This window comes from Grus americana, chromosome 16, assembly GCF_028858705.1.
Source record: "Grus americana isolate bGruAme1 chromosome 16, bGruAme1.mat, whole genome shotgun sequence".
Lineage (NCBI taxonomy): Eukaryota > Metazoa > Chordata > Aves > Gruiformes > Gruidae > Grus > Grus americana.
In genome coordinates, this window is record NC_072867.1 from 17,682,588 (window position 1) to 17,710,076 (window position 27,489).

The following is a 27,489-nucleotide window of genomic DNA, read 5'->3' on the forward strand; positions in this document are numbered from 1 at the left end:
CCCGCCGGGCCGATCCCGCTCCGGCCCACGGCGCCACGTTCCGGGCCCGGCTCTGAGGGAACCGCACTGCCCCCGGCCCCGCCCCCGGGGCTGGGCTCTGGTCGGACCCCGGACGCCCCCCGCCCGACGGCGCCAGGCCCGCTCCGGCGCGGCCCTGCGCCGGACGTCCTGCGGCTGGAGCCCAGCCTCCCCGAGCCAGCGGTGGCCTCCCGCCTGAGGCCGGCCGTTCAGCTGTGCCCCGCTCCCGCCGAGGCAGCCCGCGCCTCTCCTCTGCCGGAGGTACGGGCAGTCGGTAGCCTGGCGGGGCTGAGGGCGAGCCCGGCCTCTACACGGGCCACACAAAGAAAGTAAGCAGCCTGCCTCTTCAGCTGACTCGCCGTGAAAACTTCCAAGCCCCATCTTCACGGAGGATACAGCTCCAAAATCGTTGTATTGCCATAAAGCTAGAAGACCGTCTCCCAAAGGCGGCAGCAGCCTTAGCAACAGTCGCTTGAGGGTAAGTGGGGCTCCACATCATACCTCTGCAGACTGGAGGCAGTGACACTGGTCACTGATGGCATGGCTCTTACAGGCACAGCTAGGCTCATTCTTTGCCTTCTTACCACATTTGTACAACCGGCACCCAATCTGAAGCCTTCCAAATGCTCTAGACCAGGCCTGTTGAAATGAACAGGCAAGCATATTATGCTGGAGACTCTTGTGCTGTGAATAATGAAGAATTAATAATTTATAATCTAAGTGAAATTTGGATGCCACTTTACCTTAGTGGAATTTAGTAACACATGCCAAACTTACTCTTTTAATGGAAAAAAATCTAAGACTGAAACTTAGAAACCTTTCTGCAATAAAATGATGAACAGATAGCTCTTGGCTCAAAGGTTTGACTTCAAATGAGTGAGATCAACATTAAGATTTCATTAGAAAGCAGGTCTTAGGACCCAGGGAAAAGATTCATGCAAAACAGTTAAAATACTCTTAACAATAGTGGGATGTAAAAAAAGAGGAATAAGTTATAGAAGTTTTATATTTCTATCCAAAGACCAATTACAGTTAATTTGGAGAATTATGTGAATTATGTTCTCATCTGCAATGATGCAGGTCTTTTTACTGGCTTTTGCAGTACACCAAATCAGAAACCTAGTCCTTTATCATTCTTTTAATTAGCAAATGGCAGCTGAGTATTCCCTTCTACTTCAGGTGAGCTACAGTAAGTACCAGAACTCTTCAAAGATGTGCCAGTCAATCATGAATGTGCACTAGAAAGGGAATGTCATTATAGGATAGACATGCATTTCTTCTGGTTTATCACCCCTGTGTATCTGGAGTAGATCTGAACCAGTGGTATTTTTTTCATCCAGGTGTCCATGGGTGTTCCTCCATGAACATGAAATGCAACATGACTATTTGGGTAGATTCTCATGCATACACAGCAGTCACTTCAGTCTTACAAAGTTATTTTTATTTAGCAATTACATCTTCAACAGTTATTCCATTATTAAGATTTTTCTTAAATAAAAATTCTGCTTTCCATAAAAAAAGCGATAATTAACAAAAGTCACTTTCTCTTTTTTTTTTTTCACCTAATTTTTTGAAATGATGTAGAAGGAACAGCACGCTTAGAAGAGCCGGATTCTTCCTCATTTTCATGGAGACGCTTTCTTGTTGTGGTTGGCTAAAAGACAGATACAGCAGGATGGCTATATGAAATAAGGTAACTGTTTGGCTTGCTACAGAATTACAGATGTTGGATAAAGTCTCCTTTCTGTGACCTAAAAAGCAGCATGACTAACAAATATTTCTCTACCAAGATCTATCTAATTATATATGAGAAGGACCAAACTTATTAGACACTGCCACCAGTTTTATCTTCCACTACTGTTTAAAATTCTCCTAATTAACATCTGGTAATGAATGTCACAATACCATTTCTAAACTTTCACTAACATGAGAATTTTTCCTTGAATACTAAACATCCATGACTTGAATCCATCAAAACATACATGTTCAACAATTTAATTTTAAATACATGAATAATCCTTTAAGGCCTAGGAGACTTTCTATACATTTAAACAAAGTGTCTTGACAAAGCACGAAAGTCCATTGCTTCTATTCTGAAAGCAGAGATAATTAGCAGACTGCTACATACAGCCAAAGCGCACATTTCTCTTAAGTTTTCAAAAATCAATTGATTTTCTTATTATGGATTACTTTGAAACCTAGTTTCTCTATGCATCAAGTATTAATCTTCAAATAATCTGTTACACATACCATTTTTGATGTTTGGGGTGGATTCATACTGGCACGTGTCTGAGCAAGTAGCTGTTGAAATGTACTCTTCATATCCTCATCCTGTGAAAAAAAAAAAAAAACCCAAAACCCAAACACCCCAAAACAGTAACTCTAAGTAGTATAAGGAATATTTAAGGGAAACCCCTACATTTTGGCTAATGAAATGGATCAGCAATTAAAGAGTGAATGAATGAAGGAGAAAAGGAGGTTCCCCCACTACCCCCCAAATAAACACCTTCCTAACATGGCTTCACCAAAGGCAAGTCTTGTCCGATCAACCTAGTGGCCTTCTATAATGGAGTAACTACATCAGTGGAAAAGGGAAGAGCTACAGATGTCATCTCTCCGGACTTCTGTAAGGCCTTTGACACTGTTCCCCACAACATCCTTCGCTCTAAACTGGAGTGATAAGGATTTGATGGATGGACTATTCGGTGGATAAGGAATTGGTTGGATGGTCACATCCAGAGGGTAGTGGTCAACGGCTCAATGTCTAGATGGAAACTGGTGACAAGTGGTATCCCTCAGGGGTCCAAATTGGGATGAGTACTGTTTAGTATCTTCATCAATGACATAGTGGGATTAAGTGCACTCTCAGCAAGTCTGCAGACGACACCAAGCTGAGCGGTGTGGTTGGCACGGCTAAGGGACAGGATACCAGTCAGAGGGACCTGGAAAAGCTCGAGAATTGGGCCCATGTGAACCTCATGAGGTTCAACAATGCCAAGTACAAGCTCCTGCAACTGGGTTTGGGCAACACCCGTATCAATACAGTGTGATGAAGGGATTGAGAGCAGCCCTAAGGAGGAGGACTTGGGGGTGCTGGTGGGTGAAAAGGTGGACATGACCCAGCAACGTGTGCTCGCAGCCCAGAAAGCCAGCCATATCCTGGGCTGCATCCCCAGCACCGTGACCAGCAGGTTAAGGGAAGGGATTCTGCCCCTCTGCTCCGGTCTGGTAAGACACCCCTGCAGTATTGCATCCAGCTCTGGGGTCCCCAGTAAAAGACAGACACAGAGCTGTTGGAGCGAGTCCAGAGGAAGCCACGAAGATGATCAGAGGGCTGGAGCACCTCTCCTATGAAGACAGGCTGAGAGAGTTGGGATTGTTCAGCCTGGAGAAGAGAAGGCTCCGGGGAGATCTTATAGCAGCCTTCCAGTACTTACAGGGGGCTTATGAGAAAGATGGAGAGGGACAGTTTAGTAGGGCCTGTAGCAATAGCACAAGGGGTAATGGTTTTAAACTAAAAGAGGGGAAATTCAGACTAGGTATAAGGAAGAAATTTTTTACAATGAAGGTGGTGAGGCACTGGAACAGGTTGCTCAGAAAGGTGGTAGATGCCCCATCCCTGGAAGTGTTCAAAGCCAGGTTGGATGAGGCTTTGGGCAACCTGATATAGTTGAAGATGTCCCTGCTCATAACAGAGGGGTTGGACTAGATGACCTTTAAAAGGTCCCTTCCAAACCAAACCATTCTATGTATCTATGATTCTGATATGCCCCACAGTAGAATTTTGAGCAGGTGGATTATGTACAGTGCTGGTAAGAAAAAATAGTTCTATTTCATTCTACTAGTCAAGCTAAAACTGAACTTGCAGTTATATTCAACAAAGTAGAACAACATTGAAAGAATAGAATATACAGAATAGGAGTTTGTGCAGGTAATTAGCCGTATCAGAAGAGGCCTCATGAGGATTTGGGGCATGCTTTCACCAAAACAGAGTTAATCACTCTTGAAAAACAAGTATTTTCCTCATAGTCTTACATTCTGTTCTCATAATGACTTCCCTTTCTAACAGCATATTTTCATTTCCACTAGCTCAGCTTCATCAGTAGCCCAAATGTGGGTAGTTTTCATTATCGCCACCCCCCTCCGTCCCCCAAAGCAAACCTGTTCTACACAGTAGGTAAAGAAGAACCAGCTAAAACACCCATACCCCCAAAAAAACACCAAAAAACCCCAAACCCACACACCAAACTTTCAAACAAAACGTTACCTTAAAAAGCATCCCACAGTTATCCTTAACCTAAGTAACTCCATAGAACATATTAAAGGTTGTAACTGGAAACACTGAGAAAGCAAATATTCAGAATATGGGCAAACATTTCACTGAAGTTTCCCTTTTAAAAACACAAATGATTATCACCACATTATATTAATCATAGAGCATTCATATCTCTTCAGAAGTTCACTGGATAGTACAGTTCATTCTCTATTTACCTAAAGTGTAAGCCAGAGCTGTCATTAGTGAGGGAAGGTATCTGGGAGAGACGCGTTGCAAAAGAAGTGGACTTAGTAGTCGCAGTTGTGCATAAACAGGCCTGGATGCAGAAGCATTAAGAGGAGGGAAGGAGAGTACAGGGGAGGGAAGGGCAGCACAAAGTCATGTTTCAAGAGAAAAGCTAGCATGTAACCTCATTCTGGTTCAGCTGCCAGCAACCAGGGTGCTCTTGGTCTATGCTGGGCAGCCTCAGGGAACAGGAAATTGGTGTGGACAAGACTTTTAGTTGACATAGTATACTCCCTGATTTTAAAAGAAAGTCTCATTCTCTAGTTTCAGCAGTTTCTTCTGTCAGTATTTTATTAGAGTGAGTTGCTATGGATTACCTGCAAATCCTAAATCAGACTTCCAAACCTGAAATCAGGCCTTTAAACCTTTCCCAGGACTAAACACAGTATGCCACTCATAGTGATTTAATACACACCATTTCCTTTGGCTGAGCTTTGAACAGTGACTGTGTGTTCACCAGCTGAACAACTGATCTAGAACCAAAACCAGACATTTATTTTAAACAACTTATTGAAGCTAACAGGTTGTAGAATTTTGTTCCATTATCACAGTAAAGATTGGGAAACTCAGAGAGAAGTGAATGGGACATTCACTGCTAGAGACAATTAGAAATAAGGATCATTGAGCTCCTAAGGATTTCAAATATTTTAACTGGGTTTTTTGGGTGAAGGTGGGGAGGGCATTCTTCTTCTAAGCTATGGGAGTATTGCAATATCTACTTTTTTGGTTTAAATATGGTTTTAAGTCCTACAAAAAGGCTTTGATGTGAACATCCAGTTTATTTTATGTAGAACTGGGACGTGTCTGTCTTCTCCAGCATCAACTGTTTTGACTGTGGCTACATTTGAGTTGATGGGTAAGATAAGATAAATATCTTTCCATTTATATAACAAACACCTGTGTTTTTCTTCAGCATGCAAACAAACTGATCTTGTCCCATTCAAAAGATCCCTGTGAAGTTTTCAGAGGCAGAAACAGCAATTGTTCATATGCCTTTGAAAAATGTTTTATTAAGTACCTGGTAAATACAGGTAAGACACCTCCATTGAGTAGTACTTAGGTTTAAGCAGCCCACTAAGTTTTAAAGTTTTATATTTAGGCAAAGAATGGAGTAAACAGCACAGGTATTTAAAACACTAATTTGAAAGCAATACTGGCTTAAATAAAGCTGTAGAAATTAAGTTTTGTTTGGAGAACATGCTTACTTTTAATATCTGAAAAATTCCCTAGTGGACCCAAAATCATTAGAGGGGGCCAACAGGCATTAGCTATATGCATAAAGTATGCGTCTGTTGTGGTTTTCCCATACTAACTTTTAAAGACAATACTTACAGACAACACAAGAGGGAGTGGGGAGCCAGTAACTCCTCCTCACTACTCAGAGTAACAGGACTCAAGGAGCTCTTTTGGTGGTAGTATTCAACGTGTGTGATATCTAGAACTAAACATATCGGATGTTGGCCTTCCAAGCAGGCAATGCACATCACCTATAAACAACTGATACTCTTAGTAACAGCCCATGAAGGGAAACAGTTTAAAGAATGGCATCTGAATGCTAGATGACATTTGGATTTGCAGGTATGATGTTTTCTGAAACTTTTTGTCCTGTTTTCAAAATTAAACATAACAGTAAGAGACTTGCCAGAAACAAACTCTGCAAGATTCTGCACTGCCCACCCAAACAAACAAGATGAGCAAGTGGGACTCTGTTACAATGCTCAAAGGAGAAGGCCCATCCTATCAGAAGCATAATCAGGCTTGGTGTCTAAAAAACACATCTTGATTCTCAGATATTAAAGAGTTCTGAGAAGAGGTGTCTCAGAAAGGATGCAGAAGCTGATGACTGTATTGAAAGAAGGTATTCAGCAGAATACTCCATGCTCTTTTTGCAGTCCTCTCTGCAGGGACTAAAAATCTGAAAGCACAGGCTAGCTACAGATGCAGACTGGGCTTTATTTTCTGAGAAAAAACTCCAGAGATCCAGGATTTTCCATTAAATTCAGAGCAGGTCACTGAGGTATACAAAGGGTGTTGAAGCAGGACCAGAGTGTGGAGAGAAGCAGCTTAATACCAGTATCCTTCAATAAAAATAGAGAGGTCTGTCAACCTCTGCTGTTAAGCTGGCACCACAACTTCCAGCAGAAGCCAACTGGTTAGTGGGAAAGAATAATGCCAGCTTTTCTGTCACTAAAATAGAGCAACAGACTTGCAACTTGCTGGATGGCATGGCACAGAAGTAGAAAGAACTGTACGTATCACTTGTGCTCAACCACTAATCTACAGTGTCGACCCATGCAGATATTTGCAAGCTCTAGCTATTCCAAGTCTTCCTGAGCAGAGACTGTGAGGACCTCATTGTTGGGATTTACCATTAGGATCACTGAAGTCTGATCATCTTAACACCAAAATCAGTATCATCTTCCTCCCACAAAGAAAATACGGTTGTTCTGATAGAAAGGCCAGAGGTGACAAGACTGCATCAATCCTGACACACTACTCATCTAAAAGTGATAGGCTGGAACAGGACCTAGTTTAGCTTGACAGAACACTTCAGTACTCTACAATGCCTATGAAACATGATCCAAAGTCAAACATCCATGGGATAACCACGGAATAGTGAACATATAAACCATGAAACACCTTCTTCCAGCTGGACAGGTGGACCAATTATAGAATCTGAGTCCTTCTCCATTACCTGAATACAAGTTACTGAAGATGCATCAACCATGAGTCATTGCAGATTTAGTCTGAAAGAATCACATTACTTGGCAAGGACCCAAGCTGCTTTGATCCACCTTTATTATATGATGATGTAATAAAGATCATGAGACCAAGAGAACAAAAAGCTCTCCTATACAACTTCTTACAACTGTCGCCAAGGGTCCCAACACTGCAAGAAGACACATTCCAGCATGGGTCAGGCTGCATCAAGAGGCAATCAAATTAGTCAAGGCTGAGAAATGCCCTCAGCCTGTACAGAGAGGGTATATGAAGTCATGTGAGCTGCAGTGCTGCTAGATAGTTAAACCACAAAGACGATGCATTATCCAGATAATAAAGAGGAAAGGCAACAGACATAAAACTAAGGATAGTGTGGCCACTTTGGAGAAGAAAGCAAGAAGTTACTGATTAATTTTTCTCTATGGCAAAAGAGTGGGTATTGTGGCAAGGTAAAACCTACATATGGAGACCTCGTGACAAGGTGGAGGGCAAAGGAGAAGTCAAATTAAAAGGGAAATCAAGCAAAGATGTGTTTAGGGTGAGAAAAGGCACTGAACAGCATCAGGCAAGGCTACAAGACTACAAATAGTAGCAACAACGGTTGAGAAGGATCACGGAACTGAAGGACCGAGAAAGCATACCATGCTGAAAAAGGGGCAATAAGAAGTGGTAAGAGCTAATGAAGGCTTTGCCAGGGACAGGGGCCAAGAAAGTAAATACACTGAAAAACAACAGAGGGTCTATTTGCCATTGCAAGAGGAAAGGACAAGGAGAACAAGAAAAGAACAAAATCTGTATGCTGCAGAGACAGCATTTGCTTGTTAAGAGAATGAAGAAGCAACTCTTTTTATGCATGCTGCAAGAAAGAGAAGGCCTCCCACAAGGGCTTTGACACACAACAAGGTGCTGCAAGATCATCTTGGTTCCAACAGACAGACATGGAAACAGTCTGTTCAAGGTGCTCACTCTGTTTGGTTTAGAGTTGTCCAACAGGGAAATGGTGGCTACAGTATCTGAGCCAATGTCATCCTATAGGTTGGGATCTGATGGCTCCTATTCCTACGTGTCATTGACAATGCCAGTAAAACAAACAATCCCTAAACATACGGAATTTTCTTTCTCTCTTCTCTTTCTCTAAGTAGGCAGCAGGATCTCTCTGGTCTTACAGCAGCCAGCAGAAACTGTACAGCCAGTTGGCACACAGACAGCAATTTGTGCCCATGGGAACCACCAAATGGCAGTTGCTCTTCTGCTGGCTACTGTCAGAGACAGCCTACGTACAGACTTCAGCTCTGACTTAAGGTAACAGTTGTTATTCCCATGAAGCTAAAGAATTGAAGCTCTCATTGCTCATCGTTATATCCCTTTTACAGTATTCTCCACAGAAGCAGGATCAGGCACGCATTACATCTCTGGTGACCAGAGAAGTCAAGTGTTCCCCTGCTTCCTATCAGAAGCAAATTACACTGTATCAACAAAGCCTCATAAAATTCAGGCTCTTGAACTGCCTTTGAATTTACATCAAGAAGTTATCCCCAGAACAACCCAGCTTTACTGTACTTCAGTTAAGACTCAATTCCTACCTGAAGCCAAGGATGTTCTAAGGCTTCCTCTGTTGTAAGACGTTTGCTTGGATCCACTACTAGCAGCTTCTTCACAAGATCCAGAGCTAAGATAATAAAAAGAATTGGTTGGCATATGATCAATGAATTCATTACCTGAAAATAAGTTCTGCAATATGCATACACTAAAGCTATGTGCAACTATGTGTCTTACAACACTTCAGCACAATGCCCAAAAACACTGGCTGGGCAGACAACTTTTCTTTTTTCTGTGCATAGAGAGGGCTGCAGACTGTAACTATTTTTCCTTCACATGCACACGATTCAACACTTTTCAGTATACCAAAATTACCAGTAGATATACTGAGCATGTCCCCAATTTATGTTCTGAGCATACACAGAAAGTTCAGCACTTTCCTAAAAGCTTCAGTATTACTGTGGACAAGCAAAGACAGCTTAATTTAGTTTCCTGGTTTACGGTGTCTTGGAAAGCAGATTATCCCTATGGGAAGATGGGAAAGAAGAGACAAGACATCCACACGTATGCTCAACATAATCGCATAAGCTTTATTTTCTTAGGAAACTGCTTAGTAGACACTGTGAAAAATATGGCATTTATGTAATATTTTATGACTCCAAAACTCCCATAAAGGAATTTTAGCAAGATTTACTTTTCATTGTATCTGATTATTCTGTTATACATACCATTAGGACTATGTACAACCCTAACATAATTTCCATTCTCATATATGTCTGACTTCTTATTGGATAAGCTTCAAATAATTCAGGAAGGAGTTATATTTGATAAGTTTATTAGAAAAAGAATGATCTCATCGTTTATTAGAAACTCCTCTGCACATACAAAGGAGTATCCAAGGCAAATACTACAATTATTTTGTGCATATAAAATGTCCTGAGGAAGAAAAGTTACATGCAGACAGTAACTATCATTTCAGTTTGCTATGCAAAAACTCAATTAGTTTTGCAGACTACTTAGCTTAGAGCAGGCCCAACTTAATAGTTGATTCCACAAATGTGGCTGATATTTTAAGCTCAAAGACTAGCACCATGAAATTACTCTTAACATTTCTCTCTTGGAATTCTAACTCATGTCCCTTAAATTCCTGGCATTTTTGGTTCAACACTTGAAAAATTTTTGAGCAAGGCAGTTTGTACACCACCTTGATAAAGTCAGAAGAAAAAGTGAAAAGAGGAAAAATAGACCTATGTGCCCACAAATTCTATACTTCTGTAGTTAATAAAGCTAAGTATTACTAGGAAATCTCTTCCATGAAAATGCATCTGCTCTTTCTAATGCTTCAACTTAGAACTCAGAAAAAACCCCAAAACATTTTTAAGAGACTACTTTAAAAACAACACTTATCAACATGCGATGTGCCATACAGCTGAAAGGAAGTTAAAGGAAAACAAAAACTAAGAAAAGAGCTATTCTGCTACCCACTGTAATGCACTCATACCCATGTCTGATACATGCTTCCATTCTTTTGAAATGAACGTGTATTCTCCACGAGTGATTTGATCTTTCAGAGATAGTTGAGTATTCTGCTCATTAAATGGTGGATATCCACACAAGCTATATAAAAAAAGAAAATCAGTTAAATTACACAGATTTTGTCACAGCGAATGAAACACTAAAATCACACATTTTAAAGCATCTGCTATCACAGCATCTTTTACATGTAAACAGCTTTAAACACACTTTCACTTCCTAATAAAGATACTGAAGTTGCCAAGTCTTGAGCCACATATGTCAATGACTGCCCAATGAAGGTAGCATCTACACAGTATCTTACCATACAAAAAGAATAACTCCTAAGCTCCAGCAGTCCACAGCTCGGCTGTATCCAGCAGTCCCAAGTGAATTTAGAACCTCGGGAGCAAGATACGTGGGAGTACCACATAATGTTTTCATAAGAGAAGTTTCTCCAAGAATCTTCGATTGTCCAAAATCTGTAATCTTGTATTTAAGAATGGTAACACCACATTACATATTAGGATTGATTGTACTAGAACATATTATATTGCCAATGTACATCAGGAGGTAACATTAAGTTTCTTCCTTCCAAGTTAGCTCCAGTACATGACTACGAACAAAATTTACCCCAAACATTATTAAGTATTCAGTAAACAACAACTGAGAACAGAAGACGAGAACTGGGAAGAAATAAGACAGAGGACCACACTTTACAATAGCAAAAAGTATTCTCAGATTTGGATGTAAATGGACAACCACAGAATAAAGGAATTGTAGCTTACTAGAAAAGATTATTTGAAAAATAAGCAGTTTAGCATGCAAATGTATTCAGTGCTTTATCTGGGGAAAAAAAACCCCGATCCAACCATAAACACCAACAAAACACACCCACAAAAAACCCAATCCTAACCCAATCCAAAAAACTCAAAACAAAACCAAACAAAACATGTCACCATACAGTCTAGATATTTGTGGAAATGCTGTCTGTAATTCAAGAATTTAGATTTTATTGGGGAAAAAAAATATTGACATTTGAAGTTGTGTACTCAATTTTAAGTTCTATACAAGCACAGCATTTCTCAGTTGTTCTTAGATAAGTGTATGGGTTGAAATATCCATAAAAGTAAAATTAAAATTATGAAAAAAAAACCCTCCATGTTTTAAGTTACTTCATAGTTTGTATAACTAATTTTTTTTTTTTTGCTATGTTTAATAAATATTGAGAAGAATGGGAAGGAATACTCCCAAATTTATAAACGAACAAGGAATGTAAGTTTCCTTACCTTTATAAGACATGTCTCTTCAGAAGATGAAAGTAGCACATTCTCTGGCTTTAGATCTCGGTGTATAATTCCATTGTCATGAAGATACTAGATATATACAGATATACAATCAAAGAAAAACAGACTATTAACTTTTTTGAAATGTAAGCTTTCCAATTTTTCATATAGCAATGGCAGGATAACTGAAATGGTTGTGTAAGAGGCATGCATGCATTCAAAGCTATGACTCTCTTCATTAAAAACAAAAACCAAAAACAAACAAAAAAACCCCAAAAAACCTTAGAAACCATTACGCTTCAAATGTCAAATCTCAATGCAAGCACAGTATGTAAACCTGACAAGGCATTCCATTCTTCACATTCACTGTAAAGCTATACTTCTCCCTTCATCTCAGTAAAAGCAACAGACCTAAGGAAGGCCAAAGCTCCATGTTGCCTTTGTAGGAATTCCAGTTTTCCATATCTCTCTCTTTTCTTTTAGTCATTATTATTGTATGATCGTACCCTCTTAAATACAAGTCCCCGTTTCAGTTTGCAAAGACAATTAAGTTCACCATGCCACAACAGTCCTCACACTGGTAATAGTAGACATTTAAATAACTCCTCGGTCGTCAAAGAGCCGGAGGCTGAAAAAGGGTACAAAGACCTGGTGATATAACTAGGAAAACTGAGTAAGGAGGAGATATAAGATCAACGTCAGGTTAAATACACAAAGGATTTTGAAAAACATCACTTCCTTAAGTGTTTTGTCAATTGTTCCCTTATCTGTAGTTCTGAAGTCTACATGCAAGTCTGCTATCGTTTTCTACTGGCTTCAAATCTGAGAATAGTCTTCTAGCTTCATTAGGAGAATGTTTGACAGCAAACAAGAATCAAAATTCAGACATAAATGACTGATATATTAAGATACAATGAAGTCTGTGTTAAAACAACATTGATTCTAACTAATAGTACTAGAGATGTCTTCACATTCACACTGAAGGGAAGCTTTTCTTTAATTATATCTGAAGACATAGTATTATTATGAAGTAGAAGGTAACGACTTCACTTTTATTATATGATCAGCTGTCCCAAAAATGAGAATTGGGAAAAAATACAATAGTTTACTCACTAATAAGAAAAATAATTCTAGGTTTATTATTTATTTATATATCCTACAGAACAACTATTAAGTTTCTATTTTTGGCAGTTGCAAGACATTAAAATTGGGTCAAAAGAAAAAAGGAAAAGAATTGATCTGAAAGTATATTCAGGTCCGGACAATTAAGTTTGATGTAGAAAACAATCTTGCAGAAGTTACTAATGAGATATGCTTACCATTTCACGAATTTAGAAGAAATTTATCTAAGGACTCAATATTCAGTATTTGAGATCTATTAAAGTAGTCTTAATCTGTTGTCTGCTGAACTGAAATGTTTATTCAGAAGTGCATAGTAAAGCATCTGATCACTAATTTTTTTGAAGGCTACTATGCTGATGACTCTTTGCCCACACACTAGTAAAAGTCTCGCATGATAATCCTGCCATCAATGTGCACAGCCTGTATTATTACTTTAGTCCCTCTTCTTAATAAGTGTTTGAATGTTCTTTGGCTGCACTGAGGTAAAGAATCTTGTTAAAGCCACTTCAGAATGCTGTGCTGATTGCTTGCGCAGGTTTCAGAAGTAATAGATGACAGAAAAATATGTCTGACTGACATTCATATGCATAATCATATTTTTCTTGGCAGAATTCATGATTATGTACCTTTACAGCCAGCAGCATCTGATAAAAATACAACTTGCAAGTAGCTTCTTTCATCTTGATTGGCCTTGACACTCTGTCATACAATTCTCCTCCTTCCATCCTAAAACAAAGGCAGGTAACAAGTCAATATATTACTTTCAAACGATTCATCTCATTAAACAAGACTGAGACCAAAATATTCGGCTATTTTGGCTACAGAGAAGGAATATATTTCTGAAAACAAGTGAGCAATTACCTAAACACAGCACACACACTGTGGAATTATGCCTAATCTCCTCAGTCTTCACTGGGAGTTGTTACAAGATCTTTGATCGGCCTGCTCTTACAAGCTCAAAAATCAAAAAGTAACAGCAATCCACAACAGCAGCATAGTGGGCAACTGTCCAGTGCCTTCAAAGCGTAGAAGGATTACTCTCCTGGTTATCCCAGTTCCTAATTTTAGAGGTTTCAGAGAACAGTGGAGGCCAGCAAAAGAAAAACAATACAAACAAAAAAAACCCCAGAGTTCAGAACTATACACATTCTTTGTGGCTATGAAAAACATTTCATTTTATGCATTTACTTTCAAACAAGTTACTTACAGTTCCAAAACAATGTAGTAATCTTCTGCTTCAAAGAAGTTTTTGATCTTGATTAAGCAAGGCTAATAAAAAAAGTGAACACAAATGGATACACACAAAAAAATAGGATCATTTGTAGAAACTAACATTATCAACAGTTTATCATCCTAAAGTTCCTATCTCAGTATGATTTCAACCATGGCAGTTACACTTAACACAACTGACAAGCACCCCAGGCTTTGGCAAACAATATTCAAGTCTGTTGTCTTCTCCCCTATACCTCCACACGCAAAACCATTTAACTCTTGTGGCAACTACAGCTCAACAAGTATCCTTAATTTTTCCAGTTGTGAGTTACCACACCCTCGATATTTTATTTATATGCAATAGCACGTTGAGGAGCAAGGTAAAGTTCATTAAGCTATGCAAACTTTCTACTTAACAAAAGTAAAAGAAATGCCTTTTGTGGGGCAGGGGGGAGGGGCAGGATGCAGGGGAAAGAGGGGATATAAATTGAAAAAATTGCCAGTGGAATCTAATCTTTATATTTGGTTATTTGGCAGTATTTACAAAAACACACATCAAGGAAAGATTTCTACAACAGTGGATACGGTTGAAACTTGTCCTGTGAAGTTTCTCCTCAAATTTACATCTCAGTTATTCAAGGTTTTAAAACCTCAAATCTGTAAAGATATAGTATATTTACAAGAAGAAACAAGAAAAATATACTTATGTACAAGAAAAATTACATGCAACCTTTAACATATTTTCTAAACAGATAAAATTGATCTTTAGATACCTAGTTACTACACTAAGGTAAGTGAACTACAGAAGTACAGTAAGCAGCAAAAAGGAATAAAAAAGTACAGTAATACTCACATGATCTATTTTCTTCAAAATTTCAATTTCTGTATTGATATTAAAAGCTGGGTTCTATTAAAAGAATCAAATATCATATTGGGTAAGACAGTGCTATTCTGCAATAAGACACATCAGAAATAAGAGAGAGTACCAGAAAAGCCATTTTTTCATGGCTTTCAATAATCTTGGCAAACATGTATCGGCATTGTCCTTTAAACAGCTTTCCTCCCTCCAAGATGCTTCCCATATGGGCTAACCCTAAAATTAAATGTTACTCTCTCCTAGCCTTTATTTTGCAAGATAACATAAACAGATTCTTTAAATCTGTAGCTTAGGCTCAACTCATGAAATCAACCCAACAGGTTTTTTTTTTTTCTCTTCTTCCAATCCAAATCAATTATCTTTGAACACACACAATCAAATCCATATAAAACATTCCAGATGCAGTCCCATCTCTGTTTTGTACAATGGCATTTCTTAATAATTATAATTCATAACAGCATTTCTTAATCCTTATTAGGTGTGTTCTAAAATGGCAAAATGCAATTTTCAGTCACATTGATGTCACATACTCATCTGCAAATAACTGTATCTACCTCCTCCTCTGAACTAAGCGTAGATTATAGCAGATATCGTCACTGATCCTGAAGTATACAATTTGCACTATTAAAAGTTGTCTAACTTCCCTTACTCCTGCATACAAAAGTATCAATTCTCCATACATGATACTGCAATCTTCCTTTCCATCAACAGAGACTTTGAGTGAGTGCCAAAGAGCTGAATTAGTATATTCCCACTTTTTGTGTCATGATCTCTAAATGTAGTAGTACAGAAGACTAATCATAGAATCATAGAATGGTTTGGGTTGGAAGGGACCTTAAAGATCATCTAGTTCCAACCCCCCTGCTGCAGGCAGGGACACCCTCCACTAGACCACATTGCCCAAAGCCTCATCCAACCTGGTCTTAAACACTTCCAGAGATGGGGCATCCACAACCTCTCTGGGCAACCTGTTCCAGTGCAATGATCCTGTTTTTGCAATCTCAAGACAACGTCTCAAAACTTCCACTAGTAACTAATTCCGCTCCCACTGAAGCTTCCTGGCATCCTTTCCTCAGCCAGCTACCTTGCCACCTTAGAATTTTTGTCTTTACAAAAATATTTTCCAGATCAAACAGTAATTTCCTATATACACTACCCAATGAAATACTTTATCAGTCTGAACAGTTTCGGTATATTCTATCTGATGTCCTTTTACTCATCAAAGAAATTAATAAGGTTAATCCAACTGGATTTAACTTTAGTAAATCCACATCAGCACAACTTACGTAACTACTCCTTCCATGCACTTTTGCCTCTAACTGTATTTTTCTTCAAAGTTTATCCTATATCCTTATATAAAATTAGAGTAATAGATATGAAGTTGCTTGGATCTTTTTCTCATGTTGGAATAAAGCCACTTGGCTTGTTGTTCTCCTTCAAGTTCAGAGTTCTGCTACAAGACTAGACACATGAAAAGTCCTTCCCAAAAGGCTTCATATGATTTTATTAAAAAGTGTTATGATGAAGAATACAACAAAATTAGCAGAGTTTGTAAATTTTGGTCAGACTCTGCTGGCTATGATATGCCTATCTGATGCATGTCAGGAATAAACCCCACAAGACTCCCCACCGCCCTTTGTATATACCACTTTACCAAACAGTCCTAAATTATGAACATAGTGAAATGTGGTCAAAGAATAAAAGCAAGCGTTTTCTACAGAATTCTATAGATTCTGTAAGATCAAAAGGCATTTTGAAATTACATACAGAGGACATGAAGTGAGAAAATCATCATTAGTTGAAGAGATCTGGGAAGTCAGAGAGGTTACCAAATATTCCAGGACCACGGCAAGATGGCCAAAAGACAGACAAACAAACAAAAATACTTACTGCCTCACTAATACCACTTGCCATAAACTTCCTTTTATTGATTATCTTTACTGCAACTTTGTTACAAGTGCTCTTCTCAAATGCCAGTTTGACTTCTCCACAGGCACCACTAGCATAAAAGCACAGCTATGTTAATGCATACAAATACTTTTCAAAAATCTGCATAACAAGTATAGGCAAATTAAGTGAAAGCATTGAATTACACACAGTTTGACACTGTTGCTTTCTAACTTTCTGAATACGGCATGCTGTAAAAACTTTCTCAGAAAGCATTCAACAGTTAGGAAGTCTATTTAAATAGCAAGTGATGTCAAGGGCCACTCATTCAAAAATGCAGGAGTAAATACTTAGAGTGACTAATCTGTTTGTACAAAGGGTATCAGTGAATATCAAAGACAAGCTCTGCCAGCATTTGCATCACACAAATGTATTTGAGAGAAGAGAACCTAGTGAAGAGTTCTCTCAACACTGGACTGCACAAATCCAAAGGACAGGTATGACAATACTTTTATTTTTACTAAACAGCAATTATATTACAGAAAGAAATCCTTGTATTTTGCACTCATATGTTTCCACTTAACCATTCTCCTCCAAATTCTTCACTGACCACCTTTTTCAAAAAGATTAAAAAAAAAAATAGTCTGCATTTAAGATACCCTCTCTCCTTTTTCCTGAAAACAGTTCTTTCCCCTTCTGTCTGAAGGCCTCAACACTGATGTTGTAGAAAGCTATATTCTGACACAAAGCCCTTCCTTCTACTTCCAATAATTGAGCAAATTATTATATAAAATTTTAAAACTTGTCAAGAATCTACAGATTTTATTCTCTTCTAGAGGATAAAAAAAGTTTCACTATTAATGGTAGGTTACCAAAACTCAAGCCAATTATAGGAATAAAGTCAAAATTCCTGTTTAAGCTGTTGTAAAGAACAGGTTTACTCAGGTGTTATCATTTTTTTTTTTTTAAAAACCCCACTTGTTTCATTGTTTAACAGCTGAAACTGCAGTAGAGAGCTATAGTCCTGGGAGAAGATTTTTGCTTTGATGGCCTAAATTTGAAAGAATAGAGTGATATAACTGGGGAAGAAATAAAGGAACCATCTGTTACATTTCCAATTTTTGTCATTCTGCTACTTAGCCTTTAATGAAATAATTCCTTCTGTCTCCATCCCAGAATTTCAAAATCAAAACAAAGAATAAGGGCATTTTATAGACAGTTTTATGGGAAAAAAAACCCCAACAAACCAACCACTTAGTTTTGGAAATGCTGTACTGCAAAGCAAACAATTGCTAAAACAAGTTACATAAAAGAATCTTCTAAGAAGAGATAACACTTTAAAGTAATTAGTAAGCTGCCCATCATTAACACTAGTTTTTCGGGTATTCTTCTGAAAATAAACTTCTCCCAAGTTTTCAAATCCCAGTTTCCTCCTTTCAACAACTGTAAACATGCACATTCTTGCACTTAAAGAGAATAGAAACATAGCTACAAGAAAGCAAAAAATGTAATTTTGAAGTGTTGATCAATAAATTCAGTAATCACATAATCTATTGCTTTAAAGAATCTTATATTTCTAATCGCACAAATAAAAGACTGCATGCATTTGCATTCTCCATACTCTGCTCTTAACAAATGCAGCATGCCACAGAGTATCTTAGGCTAATATGTTCTGAATAAGCATCAGCTTCAGACCACGTAAAATGAAGCAGATAAGAGATTACACTGGTTCATGGTCTCTATTAACTTGCACCAGTTGTTAGTCAACAAAACCCAGTAGTGTTCTTTAAACTGCAGTGAGAAAAGCAATTGTCAGAGGGAAAGTCTCACTGATTTACACCATTTGAAAGGTTTCTTACCAAAGGGATTCTCAGTTAGCTATTCATATCAGATTTCATTTAAGTGGCACAAAGTGGCAAGAACAAAAGAGAAGGTTATTTCATTTTCATTCAAATTCCAAGGCAATCACTAGACCACCTATCACAGGCTATTAATTTGGTCCCAGATATCCTCGTACTGACCCCAGAAATCTCAGTTAAATCAAAGCATTTCAGTCCTCATCAAATTGGTTTGCTGCATGTAACTGAAAAAGTAAAATATAAACTCATCAAGAATGCTACCTGCTGGCTCTTATTACCCTGTAAAACACCTAGAATATTTGTGAGATTATAAAAACTGAGAGTGCAGCTTAATTAACACTGGTAATAATTCCAGCACAAGGTACTGAAAACGGTAACAAAATTAACACTTAATACTGCGGAAAGAAGGATGCTTACCTTCCCAAAGTCTTTGACATGATGTATTTCTCTCTGAATTCTCTAGGAAACACCAACTGATCATCCACCATAAGATCAGAAAATACAAACACTAGGAAGATGAGTGGAGATCATTTTCCTGTTATTAATTTTAAAATTTTGTTATTGTTATAATGAACAGCTATGCTTCCTGAGCTTTTATAGTCAACAATGTAACTAAGAAAATGCTGCCTGCTAGAAGAAAAATATAACTATATAAAAAAGTTTACTGATGCTATAAATGACATCAGCTATGTGTTAGCAATATGATCTTATTACCGAAAACTGACTTCTTTGGTATTAATTTCACAACAGCGCTTAATCAATTAACACTAAGGACAAAACAGGCAAGAATTTCAATGTCACAGCAGGGAACAAAGAGAAGTGACAATCAGGAAGACAGCATCTTGGTGGAAAAGCAAAGACAAAGAAACCAACCCCCAAACCTCCTAATTTTTAAGGAGGTTTTTTAATTATTACGCAGCATGTGGCAAGTATCTGGGATTTTCTCAACTTCCCTTGAATAGTCTGTTTCCCCTGTTCCCACCACCACACATACAGCTACTGAAGCACAGAAGTGCTTCAAAAATAGGAAAACAAGTATAAAAGTTTATACTCTACTAAGGTGGTTCCTGATGCAGCTTCTTTTAAATTTTCCTTCTTTCATTTTTTTCCTAGGGTTGAGGTGGATACAGATAATTTTTATGCGAGTACTAAAACATCAATTCATAGCTGTATTTTAACAGCACTCATGAAGAAGCTCAGCTTGCAAGACAGTCATTCAAATCACTGCAGAAACAACCTCTAGGTCAACACGTGAAGAACCTACTTATGTTATAGTACATTTTACCCTTATTATTCTGTACAGACAGCGCAATTTCAGAGTTGTGAGTCAGTGGAAGCCTCTTCCCCTTTCCAACAAGCTCTCTATTAACAAAAGTTCCATTTGCACTGTGGTCTTCAATGTAGGCAACATAGGAATTTTTTGGACCCATTTCCTCAAAGAGAAAATAAAAAAGGGAAAGATAACAGTGGGGGAAAAAATTACTTTACAGTAAAGACATGACAGACTATAGAAAGATACTATTGTTGGCTCAGGAAATCAGACTACTGCGGTTATTTCATAAACGAGGTTAATGGAGCATTGCTAAGAATCTTGTTAAAGGAGTCAACACTGAAATTACTTAAACTTTGGTTTCTTTAGGATCTGCCCCCACCAAAGTCAATCCTTTTCCAATTATGCCGACATAGAAAAAGATAGTTAACTTTTTTTAGCACCTACCCTGAAAATTCGGAAATGCTTCTTGCTATAGTTTTGGTAAAAGCCAGTCTCAGACAATCCCAGCTTAGAAAAACTATAATCACAGCTTTTGTCTCTTCCAAACCAGTATTCATCATTCACACAGTCTAGTAGAGGAGGGGGAGAAAGCAGAGAGAGAACCCAAAATTGCAGGAAGTTAATAACTATGGTGCTACAGAATGATGCCAAATGGTAATAAGTAGGATAACAAAGACAAGATTCCTCCTATACAATCAAATTTTTTTGTCTTAATTCAAACAAAGCACCATACACTATCAACACCTTTTACAATATTTTAAGAATTTTATTCTCTTTAGAGTTTTTAGTTGACCTTCAGCAATACAGAGACTCATATGATGTATAAACAAAATAAATTATGAAATGGCAAAATGAAGCAAGTTACGAAAAACATGAATACCCCAGAATTCCTCTAACTCTCCTCTAAGTCTATGGAAGCTGTGTATTTGGGTACTCAATATAAACACTGGGATGTAGTACAGAATACAAAATTATTGCAAAAGTTGCAAGCTTGTACTTCAATTTGCTTGTACTTAATTTGAAAATGAAAAGACACTGCTGTTTACCAAGCTGCTCAAAACTTTTCTGAGGTACTACAGATGAACCAAGGGGCTTATTACAGTATAAACATACCACAATTGCTGAAACCTTTTCCAAGTGCAAAGAGTCGACCCCAAGGCTGAGGAACAAGCTCTTCAGATTCCTGGTCCTCGGGGATCGGTGGAAGCTCCTGAGTGGGAACTGTGTCCAAAGAACTGAGGGTCCCAGAACTTGAGGAAGACTGACTAGTACTCTGTGACCCACTGGAAGAGGAACTGGTACCACTCTGTGACTGCTGGGCACCTTGAGACTGCTGCGATTCACTTCCAGTCTCTCGAGACATGTTGGCTTCAAAGAGAATGTTTAAAAAACAATTACTACAGCAAAGTAAAACTGACAAACATTCACACCCCAAGTCTATTTCCAGTCTTCAAATAAGTAAAACTTTCAACCAAAGCGTGCACGCATGGATTATATGTAAATCCCCAAGAATTTTGCAAACCATGTTGTTTTTCCTTTTAAACAAGAACGCAGTGCTCCCTCTACTGGTTCTAAAACAACAGCTAAATCTTATTCCCAGATTTTTACTTGAGCTCTTCAGGGCTCACATTTTATTCCACAAACGCATGTGCAGCACTCTGTAACAAAACATCCTCACACAAAGCAGTAGCCTTTGCAGCTCCCCAAACACAAAGGGAAAAACTGAAAAAGGGAAAATAAGAACTATAAAACGAAGTACTTTTTGTTGACACTGAAACCGCCCAACAGATTTAGCGCACAACAAGCCAATTTGGTGTTTTGGCTGAATAATTATAACCTACCTGTAACGTAGGTTGTAATTCACAAATTTTCGTATATCTCTTCCATGCAGGTTCTATTCAGGAATTTTATATACACAATCAACGTACAAGCTCTGCCAGACGCAAAGATACATGCCATACCCCTAGTAGCGGCTATCAAAGCAGCAAGGGAACAACTGGCCTGTTAAGACAGGGGAATTTACGGCAGTACTGTGCGTTTCTCCCTATTTAAGAAAAAACCACTCCACCAGCCAACTCATCTTTAGCTGTCTTTCTCCAACAGCGCCTGTGTTCATTGCGTCAGTGGGTTACTGTAATGCCCGTGAGCCTTCCCAGGGTCACTGCCATGCTTTGGGATCGCCTGCCCTCACCTCTCTGCTTGCTGTCCCCGTTTGTTGTAACTTGGTTGTCACCAGCCTACCTTGTTTTTTAAGCTGGCTGCCACCCAGACTAGTTTAAATCCCGTTGCCAGTTTGCTACAGTTCTCCATCAGCCATAAATACACCACGGTGCCCCACTCGCTCCGTGTCGCTTTTTTTACAGAGGCGCTCAGAAACGCAGGCAAGGCCCGCGCGCTCTACAAACGCGGCGCCCACAGCGCGGGGTCCGCCCCGGCAGCCGCCCGCGGGAGGGACCTCACAAAAAACAGCGCCCGGAGCAGCCCGCCGCCCACCTTGCCGCCCCGCCGGCGGCTGCTCTCCGGGCCGGACCCGGGGCCGTCAGGCGGCGGGGCAGGGCGGACGCTCCGCACCTGCGGGGAGGGGCGCGGCCGAGGCGGGACCCCGCCGCGGCGGTGAATCCCGGGGCGCGGAACTGCCGGAAGCCCTTCCCGCCAGCGCCCTCCCCGCTGCACCGGTACCGGCTGCAACCGACCGCAGCCCCGACAGGCGCCACGGGGCCCGGCGGAGCGCGGAGCCGAGGGGAGAGCGGCGCCCCCTGCCGCCCCGCCCGAGCACTGCAGTCCTGTCCCCGGCGGCGCCACGCGGCCGAGCGGGCTGCACGACCCTCCCAGGAGAGGCGGCGGAGACCGGCCCTCGTGGCGGCCTGTACCCGCGGGGCGCAGCGAGGGCGCCCGGAGGGCCAGGCCGGGCCCGGCAGCCGGAGGAGTGGTCCGAACTCACGGGTGGTGGAGCCCACGCCGCCCGCCGCGCGGACCCGGTGCCGCGTTACTCACTGCGCAGGCGCCCCGCCTCGCTACAAGCTGGGCCAATCAGAGCCCCCTCGGCCGCGCGGGGGCTGCTGGGAGCTGTAGTCTGGGAGGATGCAGGCGGCGCTGCGGCAGTGTCTCGGCAGGGTGCAATGGGCGCTCCGCGTTTCCGAGGCGGCCCCGCGGTCTCGCTGCGCCGGGCCCGGTTCTCCCCGGGGCTCGCGATGCTGGAGTTGCGGCAGCCCCCTCCCCGGTGCTGAGGGGCTACCTCACTTCTGTCCCGGCTGCCAGGCCCTGCAGCCGCCGGGGCCTCGGCCTGACCTCTTCCGCCTGATGGACTGGTGAGTGCCGGCGGGGCGGCCGCGGCCTCGGCCGGCCTCGGGCCTCACGCCGACTTCTGTCGCCCGCAGTGACCGCTCCTTCCGCATCGACGCGCAGCAGCTGCAGCGGCGGTTCCGGAGCCTGCAGCGCGCCGTTCACCCCGATCGCTTCGGCCAGAGGCCGCCGGTGAGCGCTGGGGCGGGCGGGGGCGCCCGGTCTCCCCTCCCGGCGCGGGTGCGCGGTTTCCCGGGCGGGGTGGATGGGCCTCGGTCGCCTCCCCCGTCCCAGCGCCCCAGCCCGCGGCGCCGAGGCCGGGCGGCGGGACTCTGCGCGGGAAGAAGCCGCCTTTCGCGTTAGGCTGCGCCGTCCTTGGCCCCGCGAAGCAGAGCGCCGGGTGCCCGCCGCCCCCCTGTTTTGGGATCATAGGGACTCACGTTGTTGTGTCCTGACTTCTGCTCTGCGTGAGGTGACAGCGTACAAGCCCAGATAGCCCTCCCTCTGTTCTTCCTCCCTGGTAAAAATCAACTTTCAGTTTTACACAAACATATTGTGGGAACGCTATTTCTTGCTGGTAACAAAGTGTAACGTATGTTGCCACTTGTTATTAATGTTACCGTTCTTTATCATCCATTTGCAGAAAGAACAGTACTACTCTGAGCAACACTCTTCCTTGATTAACAAGGCCTACCAAACCCTCCTGAACCCTTTGAGCCGTGGCCTCTATCTAGTAAGGTGTCCATTACATATTTATTAATACTCTTATAACTACTCATAGGTGGTTGGGGCTGCTGGTGGTAACGTAATGAATCATACCTTTGACTCCATCATTAATGTGCTAATTTGTGTTCCTCTGAAGAACAGGACTACCAAGCATTGAAGGGAGACCCAAAACAAGCTTGTCTGAAAATTAATCAGCTTTTCCACTATTTTCTGTAACATTTTACTGATTATTACCATCTCATTTGCTGCTCATGTTACACTAATTTGTTTCCTGCATCACACATTTTGTTTGGCCATGGCTGTTCCTTTGAAATTTTAGTCTGGCCTGTGGCAGCCTTCGTTACTTTTTTTTTTTTCTCCCTTTGGTTAACTGCTGATGGAGTTAATTTTAAGACTGACTCTGTTTATGCACATTTCATGGAATAAACCAGAAGTTTATCAGATGTGAATCTGAGTGAGCCCTACTAAAAGCCTTAATATTCAAGAAAATAATTCACACTGAAATAGATGTAAGAATGTGTATTTCCAAATTCCCATTTTCTTCACCAGCTGGAGCTGAATGGAGTAGAGCCAGCACAAGAGACAGACTGTGATGCAGACTCAGTGTTTCTCACAGAAATCATGGAAATAAATGAGAAATTAGCAGAGCCTAAAAATGAGGATATCCTTAAAGAAATTGAAACTTTAATTAAAGGTAGGTTATGATTTGAGGGTTTTGTATAGAACTAATTTAGTCCATCTTGTATAATATGAGAGTCTCTCTGAAGACTTTTTCAGTGTATTTTTTTTTTTAGTACGTCTAATTTGTATTATTCTTGAATTGACTCATTGCAAGAGCTCCCCCCCTCCAAATGAATGTTGTCTTTACCAGTTTATGCCACCTAAACATCAAATCTGGCTTGAGAAAATGTATATAACATTACCTATTCTGATGGCAGAATATATATATATATATATAGACTATAAAAAGGAACTTATTCAACCTTCAGCAGATCAGGGCAAGTAGACCGTTCTAAAAGAAAGAACCACTCAAAATGAAGTTTAATGAAATGCTTGACTGGCCGCATTAAATAATTTCTTCGTTTATATAGATACTGTATTTCTTTCGCCTTCTTCAACTCAGCAACCATTATATTACGTAGTTATTATCCTTATACAAACAACTCTCTTGTATATATTGTTGGTGGTACCCAAAACATTGAGTTTACTGGTATATTTAATTCTTTGCAATAACAGTAGTGTGCCAAAAGCAATTAGAATCATTAGAATAAAACCTAAGTAGAATAGAAGAAAATTAACTGTAGCAGGGTAAACTGATACACTAAAAGTAAGTTAGATTTCTGGGAAGTTAATAACCAATGATTTGCACTGGAATTGCTGTCTGTAAGCCTGTTTAAACCAAGAAATATATCTGTTTGAAATGATAATAAAATTGACAACAAGATTATGGAAAGCTCTCTTAGCTCCCAAAAGACTATGAGACTAGTAATTGAGTTTCCCACCACAGACAATCAGAATGCAGTGGTATTAAATATACTAAGTACGTAACAAAATGTGAATGAAATAAATTGTTTTACAGTTAAACAAGAACAACTGACCAAAGACGTGACTGCAGCTTTTGAAAGAGGTAGGTATTTCTATGAAGTATTTAGCTGCCATACATATCAGTTAAAAATACTTAAAAAAACCCCACATTCTCTTATTGGCAAATGCTTCCTGAACTACAGAACAGAAATTCTGCATAAACAAGTGTTCTTTGTTTGGTATTTAGAATAAATACTTCTAACCTGACCTTTCTGCTGATTCAGGAAATTCAGGACCTCACATTAAATTAAAAAAAAATAAAAATCTTATACAAAAGTTCCATTTAATTCAATCAAAATGATCACTCCAAGTGGGAATGCTGATGCTAAGAATTGTTTGTTTGTTTCCCAGAATACTGGGAAGGGCAGACTCTTAATCAAACTTGCCACTTATTCTGAGGTTTCAAACTTGAATTTGGGAGATCTTGCACTGCAGACTGAAACTGTCAACAGAGTAACAGGTGCTATTCTTTGCAGTGAACATCAAGACAGGAACAATTCTGCTACTTACCACTGAAGCTATATGGCAAGGAAAGACCTGATGCTCTATTTAGCGTCAGGTTTTAGGGACTTCTTGTGCAATAATCAACACAACTTTATTCCACAGCCAGTTGATAGGTAGGAACTTGAATTATTCCAGACTAGCTTCTTACTCTGGGAAGAAGCCTTTATGTTTCTCTCCTGGATCTTAGAATGCTTTTATTGTTAGGTTTAAGTAGTAATATGTTGTAATTGTAAAACATTGCGCACAAAGTAGTGCTGGCTAGGCCCACGTGAAGAATTATAACGTTATAATCTGTCACTCTTTGTACTACAAGAGTTAAGGATTGTGTTGCATCTATCCTTGTCAGTAGGTGATAAACCACCTTTCCCCTCCAATTGTTTAATTAAGGAGAAACTGTTTCAGTATCAGGTTTGGAATTGACACTATCCGTATCGGAGTCCTACAAATCTTATGCATTTTTCAGTGATGCAGTTGGTCTAATTACATACGATTTAAAAAAAAAAAAAAGTTTGTCTTGTCTGTATACCTAAAATTCCCCAGTGGCTACATCAATACTTATAGCCACTTTATAGAAAAGTCATTAAAGGGTAGTCATGTCACATTTCTTTTCTAAATTGTACATTTTTACGTGTTTTGTGGAACACCTCAACTAGGGTCTCCAAAACCATCGGAGATGAAAATAATAGGCAACATGGTTTTAATAGCATATGGGTCCTGACAATTTGCAGTTCTTAGTACTGAAATGGGTGCTGTCATTGAAATCTTGAGATTCATTTTGAAAACAAAAATTCAGCCATCCCTCTGTAAACTAGTAATGTTTTATTTCATTTCAGATGATCTTCAAGAAGCTAAGAAGCTTCTAGCCAAAATGAAATATTTTGCAAACTTAGAGGATAAACTAAAGAACAAGAAGATGCCTTCCTGATACTGCCTCTGCCATTAAGACTTAATGTTATTTTCAATTAAATAGCTGATTTAGTTACCAAAGTCAGAAAAATGGTGTTTGCTTCCTATGTTTTCATTAAAAGCTTGAATTCTCAGAGAAAGAAGATAAACATAAAAGAAGTCCAGTGCTTACTGTAGCACTTACTAAGTAACAGGTGGAAACAGGAAATGCTTACACCCAAGAAAAGCTGAAATAGGTAAAGCAGGACTCCTGTCCTAGCAGTTACAGGTATGGAAAGAAGTATCAGAGGGACACACAACACTGTATGTAATTAAGATTTCTTACGTTTTGACTACCAAAACATGAAGAGTTTATTTTAAGTTGAGTCCTGGACAAAATGTCGGAGATCAAACAGAAAGCTCATTCAATAGGTCCTTCAAGCTCTCTGTAGTCTGCTTGTGTGTGTTCTGTCAGACCACCTTGAAAAATCTTTAAAGGTGAAATTATTTAATTCCTATAATCTGTCCTCTGCTACTTAGTGCTTTTTGTGATGTTGATCTCTGTCTGCTGGGAACTCGCCTTCAAAACTAGAAGAGGTTTTATCCTGTTGCAAAATTTAAAATGTTAAGATGCTAGATTA

General features: G+C 40.0%; 2 protein-coding genes and 1 long non-coding RNA gene across 14 annotated transcripts; 2 read left to right on the forward strand and 1 right to left on the reverse strand.

Moving 5' to 3' along the window:
• On the forward strand, positions 1–9,526 carry LOC129213605 (uncharacterized). Its single transcript, XR_008579478.1, has 4 exons — positions 1–496; positions 1,603–1,711; positions 5,371–5,435; positions 6,210–9,526. It is a non-coding gene; the product is annotated as an uncharacterized LOC129213605 (long non-coding RNA).
• On the reverse strand, positions 1,443–23,028 carry CHEK2 (checkpoint kinase 2). Of its 12 annotated transcripts, none has more exons than XM_054843943.1 (16): positions 22,361–22,529; positions 21,709–21,761; positions 20,981–21,235; positions 20,312–20,436; positions 19,880–20,027; positions 19,012–19,102; positions 16,739–16,847; positions 14,825–14,878; positions 13,967–14,028; positions 13,386–13,485; positions 11,641–11,727; positions 10,677–10,840; positions 10,341–10,456; positions 8,884–8,969; positions 2,269–2,349; positions 1,443–1,672 (listed from the first exon to the last, which is right to left on the reverse strand). In XM_054843943.1, the coding sequence occupies exons 3-16, from the start codon at positions 21,228–21,230 to the stop codon at positions 1,577–1,579; spliced, it is 1,569 nt and encodes a 522-aa protein (XP_054699918.1). In that variant the 5' UTR covers positions 21,231–21,235; positions 21,709–21,761; positions 22,361–22,529; the 3' UTR covers positions 1,443–1,576. The 12 variants fall into 12 exon arrangements, 10 of the variants coding, with proteins under 10 accessions (XP_054699918.1, XP_054699916.1, XP_054699919.1 ...); XM_054843941.1 differs by having other exon boundaries at positions 21,709–21,840; XR_008579477.1 differs by adding an exon at positions 5,912–6,020 and having other exon boundaries at positions 1,615–1,672; positions 21,709–22,529.
• Positions 22,876–27,486, forward strand: HSCB (HscB mitochondrial iron-sulfur cluster cochaperone). The gene is made up of 6 exons (XM_054843966.1): positions 22,876–23,175; positions 23,245–23,341; positions 23,793–23,882; positions 24,425–24,569; positions 25,455–25,502; positions 26,797–27,486. The coding sequence occupies exons 1-6, from the start codon at positions 22,949–22,951 to the stop codon at positions 26,886–26,888; spliced, it is 699 nt and encodes a 232-aa protein (XP_054699941.1). The 5' UTR covers positions 22,876–22,948; the 3' UTR covers positions 26,889–27,486.
• The last annotated feature ends 3 nt before the right edge of the window (positions 27,487–27,489 follow it).